General features: G+C 51.8%; 1 protein-coding gene across 2 annotated transcripts in view; it reads right to left on the bottom strand.

The window, feature by feature from the left end:
- The window catches only part of DNAJA1 (DnaJ heat shock protein family (Hsp40) member A1), a 344,000-nt gene that overhangs the window by 106,430 nt on the left and 224,015 nt on the right, over window positions 1–13,555 (bottom strand). For both annotated transcript variants that reach the window (XM_069630610.1, XM_069630611.1), the window contains exon 7: window positions 5,695–5,810. In XM_069630610.1, coding sequence (XP_069486711.1) covers window positions 5,695–5,810 — 116 coding nt within the window. The remainder of the gene's footprint in view (window positions 1–5,694; window positions 5,811–13,555) is intronic.

The raw sequence follows: 13,555 nt of genomic DNA, 5'->3' as shown, positions 1-13,555 counted from the left end.
GCAGATCTAATACAGGGCGCATGGTTAGATCCTTTTTGGGTACAAGGAAGTACACTGAATAAATACCTTCCGTTACCTGAGATAGAGGCACGACCTCTATGGCTCCTTTTTCCAGCAGTTGTTGTACTTCTTGGAGAAGGATGGCAAGATGTTCCGGTGTCATGCGACGTCCCCTCGGGGGTCTGTAGGATGGGGAACTGTTGAATTCGATACAGTATCCGTGGGCTACGGTGGAAAGTACCCAATGGTCTGACGTTATCTCCTCCCATGCAGGAAGAAAGGAAGTTATCCGGACCCCGACCGGTGTTGCATGGGAGGGGACGCGAATCTTCGCGTCACTTGGAGTTGTTGGGGGCTTGGGAGCCTCTGGGGGTGGATCCCCGACCTCTCCCTTTACCCCGGCGTTGGCCTCTTTGGCTGTACTGCCCACTATTGGTCTGGTAATTGGTGGCAGGGTATTGTTGATGTTGACGTTGTTGTTGGCGTTGGCCACGAAAAAAAGCGTTTGTTGCCATAGCCGCGTCTGGTAGTGGGTTTAGAGATCTGGTCAAGAGTCTGGATAGTATCGAACTCTTTTTTAGCCATCTCTAGAGCTTCATCCACCGCTTTTCCGAAGAGGTTAGAATCTTCGACAGGTTTATTTATTAAAGACGCCTGTGTCTCCGGTTTAAACCCGGAGTTGCGCAGCCATACATGGCGTTTTAGGAGTATTCCCTGCACCAGGGAACGTCCCGCTGTTTCTGCCGCGTCCAGAGAGTTTTTTACAATGCTCTGGTTCACTTGGGTTCCTTCGCCAATAGTTGAAAGTAGGCGTGTACGTAAAGGCTCAGGTGCTTCCTCGGCGTCCTTGCGCAGTCCACTGCGCGTCTGCGTAGCTAGCAAGCAAAGAATTGTTGTTCGCAATTCTTGCTGAGAAGGCAGCCGAGGAAGTTACTCTTTTTGCAAGGGCATATAGCCTTTTGCCCTCCTTGTCAGGGGGTGCCTCACTGGTGGAAAGTGGTACCCCTGCCCTCTTTCTAGTATTAGATACTACTAGGGAATCCGGTATGGAATGTCCCCTAATGTAGAGCGGGTCTGAGGGTGAAGGAGTGAAAAGTTTTTTAATTCTCGGATTGACCCCTCTGATTAATGCGGGAGTGGCCAGCGAAGGGATGAGGATTCTTTTCACTGAAGCTAGGAGGGGAATGGTCTGGCTGACCGGGGGTTTCTCTTTAATTACTCTTTCCACAAAGTCCAATTCTGGAGAGAGCTCCCCAGTGTCCAGTTCGAAATGCGCTGCTGCTCTGCGCAACAGTGCATTGAAAGTGGGCTGATCGTCAATTGGAGACGTGTTCCTAACCGGAGAATTGTCAGGAGGATTTAGGTTTAGGACATCAGTGTCGGAATATACTGATGGGGATTGCCAGGGGTGCGAAGGTCCTTCTTCTGGGTTTTCTCCGAAGCCTTCTTCTATAATGTCTGGCCTGTCTTCCAGACATTCCTCCTGGTTCTGTCCTTCATCGTCCATGAAATCATCTTCTTCCTCCAAGTATTGTTCCTCCCCAGTGAGGTTGTATACATTATGGAAGTCTGAGGCTGTGTCCTGCTGGGGATCGACTAGCCTCGGATTTTTGGCCCTGGGGTCCTCCTGAAGCCCTTCTCTAGTCCTCTTGTGAGTTTGAGAGGTCTGGGTACTAATAAACCTTTCCATCCTCTCCATACAGAGGTGGAGTCTTTCCATGGTTTCATGGGGTACCCCAGAGCGGTCTGGCGGGGGAAAAAGAGAGTCATCTAGCTGGAAATGGCTAGACCTCTCCCAAAGCGGCAAGGAAAGTGTCCCGTCGCCCTCCGAAAAACCTTCAGGTGTGCTGGGTGACCCCCCCGACTGAAGGGGGTAGTCCCTGCCTTCCTTCGGGCTTTTTCGGCGTCTCTTTCGACTTATGCGTAGCGCTCGACGTGTCCTTCGGCGTACGCTTCTGGGCGTCGGCTACAGCGATCCTCGCCAAGCTTTCGGCGACTCGTTTGTCGGCGGAAGCTTGCGTTCGACGCTATGGGTGTCGAACGCTCTACGGCGGTATGCGCCTTCTGTTGATGCGCGCCGGCCGATGGTTTGGGAGCGGCGCCCTTATTTGCCGAAAGCCCAGTCGCTGGTCGCGGCTGCGAGAGGGGCTTCGAACCCGAACGGTCCGAGGAGGCCGCCGGTGGAACCTGCGTCTCCTTGGGCGCCGAAGCTCTTTTCGTCTTAGACGAAGAAGAGCCGTGGGTTGTGTGCTTATGTGAGTCTTTGTGTGCGTCAATTTTGCCGGGGTGTTCATCCCCATAAGCAGGGCGTGAGCCGAGCCTGTCCGGGCCGGGGACAGACGACGAAGCGCGCAAGCGCTCCTTAGAGGGGGTTTCGACTTCCGTAGCGGAGGTCGTGTTATCGCGTTCCTCGTCACTGTCGGTGGTAGCAGCGGCGGGTGAACCTTCGGCCTTAGACATCGCGTAGGCCGCCCACCTTCTAACCCTACGGTCTTTTAGAGTTTTAGGCTTAAGAAGCCGACAAGCCGCGCAACCTTCCTCCTTGTGATCGAGGGGCAAGCAGCGGTTACACCGTGAATGCTTGTCCTTCCAAGTAAATTTGCCTTTGCAAAGCGGGCAAAACCTAAAGGGTGTCCTCTCCATAGCCGAGGCAATAAATCGCGATAAGCACCCCAGGGGAAAGGAAAGGGAAAGGCATTCTCAGAAAAGACCCAGAGATGTCCCACGACCCCACTCTCCCTACTGTATATGGCCTGCGAGGCCAGGCCACGTGTTCGGCAACGCCGAAGGATTTCCTCCGCTCGACCCTCCGTCGAAGATTTTGCTCGGCGGAGAACAGCTTCACAACTGCGTCGAGGGAGGGATTATTATATTATGAGAAAAACGACCAAAGGTCGAGGAGTTGCAATGTCTCTCGAGGAGCTCCGAGTGAAGGCGACCAGAAGCTGGGCGGAAAAAAACAATCTGAGGGACCTCGACGCGTGAGGGATTGTGGGTACAACGCACGTCACTATAGGATTAGTGTTTCAGACACGCCTTGTCGACGTCCCCTTTTTCGACTACGAAAAACAAAATGCAATACTCCGCAGTGACCACTGGATGTCGGACCTATGCACAGCATGTGATTCTAAGCAGATTAACAAACATCAGAAATCACTTTAATACAAAGCTTTGGTCAGTGTTTCCTTGTGCCATAGTATTGTAGGCCTATTGTGTAAATCCTGAATACTGCTCATCTCCCTCTTGAGATAAGTGACTGCTCAGCCACAGCTACCAACTAAATCTTTGTAGTACAGAACTGATACCAAAGGGGATTTATTGCTCTCACCTGTAGTCCTAATCTTCTGTAGTGCTCCCCAACGGAAATGCACAGGATTCTGCCTAACATGTGGCCCAAGACCGCCTCGCCGCCTGAGACAATGGCTTTGGCCTCTGGGAGGTGTTTAGTGAGATGGGACATACAGAGCCATAGTTTTCTATCCAGCCTTGCCATCATGACCATGGCATTTCCGGCCGCACTGTCAACAATGCCACCGTTGAGACCTTACGCCCCATCGCTTCTAGTTTAGGTCCCTCCTTATCGGGCAGAGTTGTGAGAGGATAGGCCGTGTGTTGGTCTTTTCCTTGCCGCCACCGTGATGACCGTCAGGTTTAGGATGGCCTCCGAGACATAATGGAGCAGAGTCTAGGGCTTTGTACTTTGTCTGCTCCAGTTACCAGAGCACGAGTAGAAAGGAGTGGCCAGGCGTTTTTCACCCGCGCCCCAAACAGTCTCTAGTATTGGTATCGTGGTGCATAAGAAATATCGTCTTGAGGTGAGAATCCCCCAGTGAGTCACGTTTCTTCTGCTTCTCGATGACAATAGAGGCCCAATCGTCTGTCTGGGGTGTCCTAAGGCAGTTCACCCTCTTCACGCTAGTCATGATATTCAGGGTCAAAATACTCCCTAAATGGATCAGGTTCCCAGACATCTACAGTGTTGTCCGGACATTCTGAGGCTGTAGCAATTGAAGGCACATTATGCGCTTTGGATCTTTAAGACAACCTTGGAGTCGAGTCTTTTTTGAGACCTGGGTGATCCGCCGTAACGCGCGTATGGTGAAGATCGCAGAGGCGGCGGTGAATGATGTGGAGTACGACCTGTAGTAGACCTGCTTCCAGTGTGGTGCACCGGTGACGTGCTTTTCATACAGGAGCTTTGTGAATAACCAGGAGCCTTGCCCTTTGTCCCCTTTGGAAATAGTCCATAATTCTGCGCATTGACTGCAGTAAAGTATGGTCGAAAGGGTCTGCCATGTCTTCCATTACAGGTTGCCAGTGTGGACTATGCTCTCTAGGTTGTACTGGCTGTTGCTGCGCCTCCGAGAACTCCTCCTGCAAGGAGGACAGCAGTTAGTTCATAGAGGGATAGCACCTAACCAACCCATCTAGCTGCGGTGCAGGACGGTTACAGCTTCCTCGGGCCGTGGAAAAGACTGAATGTTTTGCCCTGCTCTTGGGGGCCACTTGTCGACTAGTGCTTTTCACCAGTGTCCTTAGTGGACGGGTACTGAGGTGGTTGGTTTGACAGTGTGCACGGTTTATCTGTCAACAGGACAGTTTTAGTGGATGGCGAGATTAGTCATGGACAGTGTCTCTTTGGACAGTCGATTCGCTGAAGGGGAAGAAAAGGAGGAACTTGCTTACTTTCTCAGGGTGGCTGGACAATGAATGTACAGTCTTGCTGTATTCCTCAGACGACATTTGCCAGCTCTCCAGGTCAAGTAATAGTCTATGCCTCTCCTCCCGAGTCTTCTTGGAAAAGGTATAACATTTTAAATGACTCGTTAGGTGGATAAAGAAAATAGATGCAGATTTTGAGGGGGTGGGAGGGGGGGGTCTCCAATTACCTTTTTATCAAACCTGGAGCAGTCCCTGAAAAGGAAGGTCTTCTCCTTTACAGCCATTACTGGAGTCTCAGCCATGAGGCGAGTAGGCAGGATAAAAACTACATTTTAAAAAAAGGTGGCAAAGGGTGGAAACTATAGCTCAAAAGGTGGAACCAGGAAGCCCTAGTGATAGGGAAGCTAAAAAAGCTTAACTTATGACAAAGGTCTAGAATATGTGAGGAAAAAACGAATTTGCTCAGAGCTGAAGAGGATTACCTGTTCAGTAGATCGTGACAAATCTGAAGATGGCCGACTGGGGTGGAGTCTGCCCTGCCACCTCATTGGTTTGGGCTTAAAAAAGGTCCAAAGGAGGTGGATGGAGTCCACAAGTGAAGGGCTACACAGGCCCTAGGGGTCTACAGTGTAGCTTTTCTTCCTAGGAAGATGTATTTAAATTACAGAGGATTCCCAGTCAGATGACGGAATATTCAAGCATGTAAATCTACGAAATATCCAATGATGGAGAAAGTGACACGGTCACTAACCACTTATGGTACTGTGCGTTTAAATAGAAACAGTTTGCCTTTACTGACAGCCTTCAGGACAGATTTACTGCCCCCAGAGTAAGTGAAGTGCAAAAGTCGTCATTTACCTCTAATGTCAAAGGATTCCAAGACAGACATTTGCTGGGCATATCATTGAAATCAATAGAGTAACAGCTAACCAAAAAACAAATACCCCCCCCAAACCAATGAGGCAAAACAGACACATGCTGAGTATTAACAGTCAGCATGAATCCGGCAACACCCACAATCATGGTACTTACCAGGGTGGGATGTTATGACAATAGTTCTACTGTCTAAAGTAGCGATTGGTCTCTGGAAGCCACACAATGCTTCAACCAGCTCAATTTCCATATGCATCAAAAGGTCATCGCCACGCCTGTGAGGAGAATAAAGGACAGTCAGGAACACCATCACCGCATTTCTGAAGAGCACAAGAAAGCACATAAATTACAAAATTTGTTGCGAAACATTAGTTATGCCGCTTTCCTCCCTTAGACTTACGGTACACCCTCTTTTTGCTTTGACTCCTGACCGGAGTTTGATATTTTTTATGTTAAGATGTATACCGTGCACCACTGCCATTTTTCATCTCGAGGCACTAAGGCATATCTGAAAAAGCAGGAGGGTTGGGAGGGTGTTGGAGAATTCTCATTTCTGTGCCAATCCCTTCAACATTAGAGACCCCCAGCTCTTTTGCTGGATTTTAGGACTTTAATTTTAACCCTGGAGTCAGATCTTCTAGCTCATATCTGATTTGGATTACATGCTTGCTTAGTTTTTCGGGGTCTGAAACTCCATAAGCATCTACTTTTTGTATGGTGACAGCACCTTCAGTGCAGTGTCACTGAGAAATCCATCCGATTTCTAATAGGATTTAAAATATCTTTTGTGTGAACTCAATTCAAGAATAGTAAAGTGAAATAACAAAGTTACTCACCGTGGTGACTACCTTACTCCTAGTCCATAGGCCCCTTTCCGCCATACTTGTGGGACATTCTATCTTTCAGGACTGGACTGGAGCACTTTGTTAAAAAGCAGTTTGTCCTCTTCTTACACGTGGTACTGCATGCGGCCGTATCCCCGCCCTTCTGAGCTCCGCCCCACACATCGCCCTTCAGTCCTTTTCTATCTTCTTAAAGGGGATGGCGGGTGTATGGAGGAAAGGGGACTATGGACTAGGAGTAAGGTAGTCACTATGGTGAGTAACTTATATACCTACGTCCTGTTCCCTTTCCTCCATACTTTTGGGAGATTGCAAAGCACTCCTCACAGGTACTAAGGGTGGATGGAACTTCCATACTGAAAAGGGCTTTTTAAGGACAGCCTGGCCGAATTGAGCATCAGCCCTGGAGCTCAAGTCCAAGCAGTAATGCTTACAAAAAGCTGATGGGAAGCCCACGAAGCTGCCTCAGCAATGGTTTTCCTGAGAACATTTTTGTAAGGCAACAGCAGCCGCATTTCCATGTACAAGATGGGCATGAATGCCCTTCGGAGGTTGAGTGCCCTAAATGGTATATGCTTCTGAAATACAGGAGGCAATCCATCGGGAGATCGTAGCCTTTGAAGCAGGTTTCCCTTTCGGGTCTCCGAACGTAACAAAGAGGAGAGGCGCCCCCGAGTCCAGATGTTCTGTCCAACTAGAACTTCCCAGCTCGTCCGACATCTAAATCGTGTAATAATCTTGGAATCTGAGGCCGGGTTTGGAAAAAAAAGATAGGTAATGTTAGATTGATTCAAATGAAAATCAGTCACTACTTTAGGAAGGAAAGATGGAGCGGGAGCACAACCTTATCCCTATGGAAGGTAAGGAACGGATGTTCCACAGACAGATTTAAGCTCACTTATACACCTTGCCGAAGTCACTGCAATCAAAAAGGCAGCTTTCCAAGAAAGGTACTTCAGATCCGTCGCAGCCGTGGGTTCAAATGGTTTATGGCATAAGGTGGTAAAGACAACATTTAAATCCCACCTTGTATGAGGATTGCGCACAGGTGGAAAAAGAGGCAATAGACCTGCGAAATGCCTTTTAATGATTGTTTGTCAAAGAAAAGACACAGGCGTCCGTGGACAGGTAGGCAGCAATAGCCAACAAGTCCTACAGGACAAGACATTAATGCCCGAAGCAGGGCGATGAGAAAAACAAAAAACGGTGTCAATCGTAGCATGTCTGGAATCTAATTGCTTAGCTGAACACCAGTGACAAAAATTGAGCCTTTCGCTCCTATACTGACAGCTCGTAGAAGGCTTCCTGGCAGCTTGAATAAAGCGCAGATTGTCTGGGGACAGGTTAAACTGCGGTGCGACTCGAATTCAGGCACCAAGCTGAAGGATTGTGGGGAGGGGTGCCACATCTGCTGAGCTGATGGCACTGGTGAAGCAGGTTGGGCATCAACAGCAGTCTGATCCGAGGACAAATCGACAGGTGAAGTTCTGAAAACCAGAATCTGGCTGTCATCAAGGAGCTATGAACAGTAGAGTGCAATCTGATGCATTTCTGGGCTTGCAGAGTGACCGATGAATCAGAGGAAGAAGCGTGAAGGCATATGCCCTCATGTTGTGCAACGGAATCTCAAGAGCATCCCCTAGGAGTCCCCGAGACTGTTCCTGGATGCATCAAGAGGAAGTTGCCTGTTCGTAGCAGTCACAAAAAGGTCCACATCTGGAGTGCCCAATTGGCGAAAGATGTTGGAGGGCCTCCATGTACAGTTCCCAGTCGTAGCGGACCGCTAAGTGAGTCTGCAGTCACATTGAATTGCCCCGGAATGTCAACCGCCAGCAGCCAAATCGCGTGCTGGATGGCCCAATCCCAAATCTGAATGGCAAGGTCCACAAGAGGTGGTGCCTTGGTACCACCCTGCTCGTTCATATAAAACATTGACACTGAGTTGTCTGACTCAGACCACCCGGTTCAAGATGGATGGTTGGAAAGCTTTCAGCAGCAGAAAAACAGCCAGGAGTTCCAAATAATGTATATGAACCCACCTGTCCTGCAGCATCCATAGATCGGAGACCTGGAGATGATCCAGCGTCACGCCCCACCCCAGAAGGAAGGAGTCTGTGGCAATCGTCACTTGTGTGCAGGGCTCCTGAAAGGGGGTCCCCACTAAGATTGTTGGTCGATGACCACCATAGAAGTTCCGCCATCATGCTGAGTCCAAAGCCTGACACCAAGAGCTCCGAAGAGCTAGCAGCATACGCCTCATTTTGAGACACACCAGAGGAAGAGCAAGCATGCATGAGGCCATGAGGCCCAGAAGTCTCTGGAACCACCAAGTAGTCATTGCTCCGACTGGATGAAGTCGACACGTGGCGAATAGATCCGCAATCCTGTCCGCCGTCAAATACACCCTGGAGTCTATAGTGTTCCAAAGGAAACCCAGCAAGATCAGGTCTTGGGAGACAGTCATGGAAGAATTTCGCCAATTCACAGACAGCCCAAGATGGAACAGGAGCTGGAGGAGGGACTGGAGATTGCTCAAAGCAATCAGAGGACAAGGGCTGCGTAGGAGCCAATCGTCCAAGTACAGGTATACATGAACACCCTGAAGCCGAAGGAAAGCTGCGACGACTGACATCTTCGTAAAGATGCGCAGTGCCGAGCTGAGACCAAACGGGAGCACACAGAACTGGAAGTGCTCCCCTCCCAGGGAGAACCACGGATATTTTCAAAGCGGCCTCCATATCAGGATGTGCATATACGTGTCCTGAAGGCCCAATACACTGAGCCAGTCACCCTTCAGAAGAGAGGACTTTATTTGGCAGGGTGTGATCTTACATTTCTCTTTGGGAAGAGAAAAGTTGAACTGGGAAAGGTCAAGGATGGTGGTTGGGTTTGGGCACCATGAACAGTCGAGATTAGAAGCCCTCCCCTTGCTCTAGGGGGGTGGGGGGGGGAAGGTTGGGGTACAAATGCTGGAGCCACTGGAGCGCAAGGTGGCGCCGGAGGTTCAGGGTAGATTTCCTTGAAAAGACACTTAAAGTACTCTTTCATAGGGTCAGAATGCATGAGCCTCTGAAATTTCCCGAAAAATACATCCTAAGATGAAGGTACAGGCACTGGGGTAGGCAGTGGCGTCTCATAAAGGGCGTACCACCACAAACGCAATGAGGATGTTGCCAGGAAGTATCAGACCAGTATGTAAAGCCCAGAGGGTCTACCTGGAGGGTACCATATCTGTCTCGGCCACGGCGGTGCAACAAGGATCATCCGAGTTGATCGATGAGTCGCGGAAGCAATGGTGGGAACACTCCCCCCCCCTCCCCCCCCCGGGGCAAGTAACCCAACTGGAAACCTGCAGGCGAACCTCCAGAACTTAGTGTTTGTCGCCATTGCAAACATATCGATGTGGGGATTGCCCCATTGTCGGAACAGGAGATCCACTTGATCCTGCCGAAGCTCCCACTTGTGACACGAGCACAACTCACTGCTGAGGGAGTCGGCGATGATGTTCTTCTCTTCACCCCCGCCAGATGAAACAGGATGAGGAAAATGCCCTGGGCCAGTGCCATAGGTCCTATATCTCTGGAGAGCGCTGGGGATCTGGTGCCCCCCCCCCCGCTTCTGGATGTAGTACATCGTGGTGGTGTTGTCCGTGAAGACCCGTACCACCTTTCCTTTGAGGGATGGAAGGAAAGCCCTGAGGGCCCAAAACACTGCCCGTAGCTCCAGAATGTTGAGGGGCAACGACTTCTCCTCCGGCAGCCACAAGCCTCTGGTGTGGAAACCGGATGTGTGCGCCACATCCTTCCAGGGGTGGGGCGTCCGTCGTGACCGTCTCCTGATGGGGGTCTGGAAGTCTGTGCCTGCTGACAGATGCGGAAACCCCACCACTGCATTGTCGACGGAACGTCTTGAGAGAGTTCTTGTCCTCGAAGCTTCCCGATACCTGGATCCAACGGGCCTAGAGGTACTCTTGCAGTGGCCACATCCGCAGCCGGCACAGCCAAACAAGGTATATGCATGACAACATCATGCCGAGAAGGGATTTTGATGGACCTCACCCTTGCGATCTTCAGGGTCCTGCCGTTGCACCTTGCCCAGGATGGCTGCTTCATCTCCAACGGAGATGCCAGGAACGACACTTTAGTCGAGACCCCAGAAACAGTGTCTTGCGATGGCACCAAGCAAGACTTCATAGTTCACCGAGAACCCCAGCTCAGTCAGCAGCTGGACGGTTTCCGCCGTGTGAGCAACAGCAATCTCCCTCAGATGAGCCAGTCGTCCAGGTAGGGGTAAATGTGGATCCTTGTAGACGCAGCTGCGCCGCCACAGGCGCAAACCCTTGTCGCTGACTAATTCGAAGGGAAGGCCCTTGAACCGATAGTGCTGCCCTTGAACCACAAAGCGCAGGAACTTGCAGTGCCCCTTGTAGATGTGAAAGTAAGCATCCTCCAAGTCCAGCGACAACAGGAAATCCCTTTCTTCCAGCTGTCCTACCACGTGCTAAAGGGTGACCATCCGAAACTTCTTGGATCTGATGTACTTGTTCAAGCGACAGAGGTCCGCCAACCGCCAGTCTTCTTGACCGAGAGTACACTCCAGAAGCCCGGAGCCTCTTTGGGATGAGCTTTATTGCACCCTTCTTCAGAATGGCCTGCACCTCCAGCAGAAGCTGAGAGACTTCGTTTTCCTGCCTGGCCACGGGTGTTATACGAGGACACTTGTTGGAATTCCAGAGTGTCCGTGGGTCAGTGCGTCCAGCACCAAACGGTCGGTGGAGATGGTCTTCCACACGCCAACGAAGTTTGCCAGCCGGCCTCCCACTGGGGTGCGCGGGTGGCAGACCGACGTCTGGGTCAGTTCAATCCTGCTTTGCCGTGGAGAAGCCGCCTCCGGGACCTTGGCAACGACAGCGACCTCCGGGCATGCTCCGGCCCCTATATACCTCATGGGTCGAAGAGCAGGACGGTTGCCGGTAAGATGATGTAAAGCCACGAAGCCTTTGGAGGAACCCTGGGACTTTTCTGCTGAGGTCTGAAAGGATGGCCGTCACTGTGGAAGCATGCACAAAGCGCACGCTGTCTCGGTATCTGCCTTGATGGCCTGAAAAGACTCGTCCAGTCTTGCCCAACAAGTTAACCCTGTTGAAGGGCATGTCCAACACCCTTGACTGCACATCCTGGCGTAAGTTGGTGGCCTTCAACCAACCCTGACAAAGGCAAATGCTGTTGCCCATCAGGCAGAACCCCGTGTCAGCGATGTGCGTGTCCACCGTGATGGTATGGTCCGATGCCACTTCACCTTCCTGCAGGATCTCCAGCGCTTCAGCTATTGTCGGGAAGAAGCCCAGGAGGGGAGCGATTTTGATCCAGAGCTCCTGGTCGTAACAAGCCACAATGGCAAGGGCGCTGGCCGTCGCTGCAGACAAGATGACTTGTCCCATGGCGTCGAGCTGATTAACCCCTCGCTGTCCGGTGGGGTGGGCAGAGGACGTCAAACCCGCAGACTTCCTCGCTGCCGCCGGGACCACCGAATCCAGGGAAGGCTGTGATCAGCACTTGGGTGCAGAGTCTGGCACCCTGTACATTTTCTCATACCGATATCTCTTTGCCGGGGCCCAAGTTCTTCATGAGGGACAGCCCCTCGTCCCAAATGTCATCCAACAGTGGGCTAGACCGCACAGTCTTCCTTTTCCTCGGGAGCCAGTTGGAACAACTCAAGGCCCTCCAGATCATGGCATGAAACGAGCCAATCTCGTCAAGTGGCGAGGCTCTGGGTGGCGGGGACGGGAGATCCACTCCGCCGCTGTCCGTGCCCGTCGTTGCCGTATCCGGTTCAGTCTTGTCCCTCTGGAGTGGAATGATGCGATGGATGGTAAGGATGATTGTGTGGGGGTTCTCCTGATGGCCCAGGTGCTGCAGGGTCTCCCGCCGGCGACGGGGGCATCCTTGTCCGAATCTGATCACAGGGTGTGCAAAGCCCGCAGGATGTCCGAGGCGGCGGCAGTGGCATAGTGTCCTCTGGATCCTGACCGCCCGGCTCCTCAGCGTCTCTGCCACCCTCCACATCTGCCTCGTCAGGGTCCCTTGCAGGGTCCTTGCTTCTTGATCAGGGGAGACTGTTTCGGGGAGAGGACCTGCATTGTCTTCACCAGTGTCTTTATGGGCAGATAAGGGGATTCCCTCCTGGCCGGCAGGGAAACTCACCGGAAGCAGTTTCCTGTGAACCCGCATCAACCCTGTGAACCCACATCAACGGCCTTTGCCAGGGACGCCACCACTCCTTCAATGGAGGTTTTCGCTGGGTGAACCTGGGCGTTCATGACCTTGGTTGCGCTTGTGGCCTTCACTGTTGGGGGGGGGGGGGGGGGGGTCAGCGCCACACCCTTATGCCTTTTCCGTCTGAGCCAACTGGGACTTACCGAGAAGTTTACCCGGGTGCTCCAACTTACTCTTCGCCAAGCCAGACCGTTGGCTCGTGGTTAAAAGGTGCCGGAGATGCTGCGCCCGCCCAGGCCGCTGAGGAGCCCACCCCAACGGCACTCCGGTGCCTGTAGTGTTTTGCCTTCTGTTGGGCCCCAGTCGCCAGAGCGCCCTCAAAAGGTCTTGGAAGACAGCTTGGATTTCTCCTTTTGGCTGGGTGACCGGGATTCACCCGACTGGAGCCACTTGGTAAGCCGCTTGCGATAGACCTTCATGGTGCGGGGAACCATATCCTTGCAGAACGCACAGGCATCCTCCACGTGCGTCTCGTCGGTATGCAGGCAGTAGAGGCACAGGGAGTGCCCATCGTCCAGGAAAATGTTTCGTAGGCCGCATACAGGTCAAATCCTGAACAGAGGCGGCGAGTCGATCAGCCATCTCCATGCGGCATAGGCCTCCAAGAATCTTTTGGAATCTGCCAATAAGGTGACTCGATTGGGGGAAAATAAATAAATAAATCACCCTTGAGGGGCGTAGAAAGGTCGGAAAGACTGATCCCCGTCAGTCGGATGATGGATTGATGGAGCCGGAGGCTCAATTTACCGAAACAACTAGAGCAAACAAAGAAAAATCTCAAACTCAGTAAAAGCTCGAGAGCTATAGCACGAGGCCTCCCAACACTTGAACGTGTGGTCAAAATCTGAAGATAGCTGCCAGAGGAGGGGCTTATGGAGAGGGCAGTCATTGGCTTGGGGTTCT

Source organism: Ambystoma mexicanum, chromosome 6q (assembly GCF_040938575.1).
Source record: "Ambystoma mexicanum isolate Mex_15411 chromosome 6q, UKY_AmexF1_1, whole genome shotgun sequence".
Classification (NCBI taxonomy): domain Eukaryota; kingdom Metazoa; phylum Chordata; class Amphibia; order Caudata; family Ambystomatidae; genus Ambystoma; species Ambystoma mexicanum.
The sequence above is the reverse complement of the archived record's forward strand: the minus strand, read 5'-3'. Positions and strand labels throughout refer to the sequence as shown.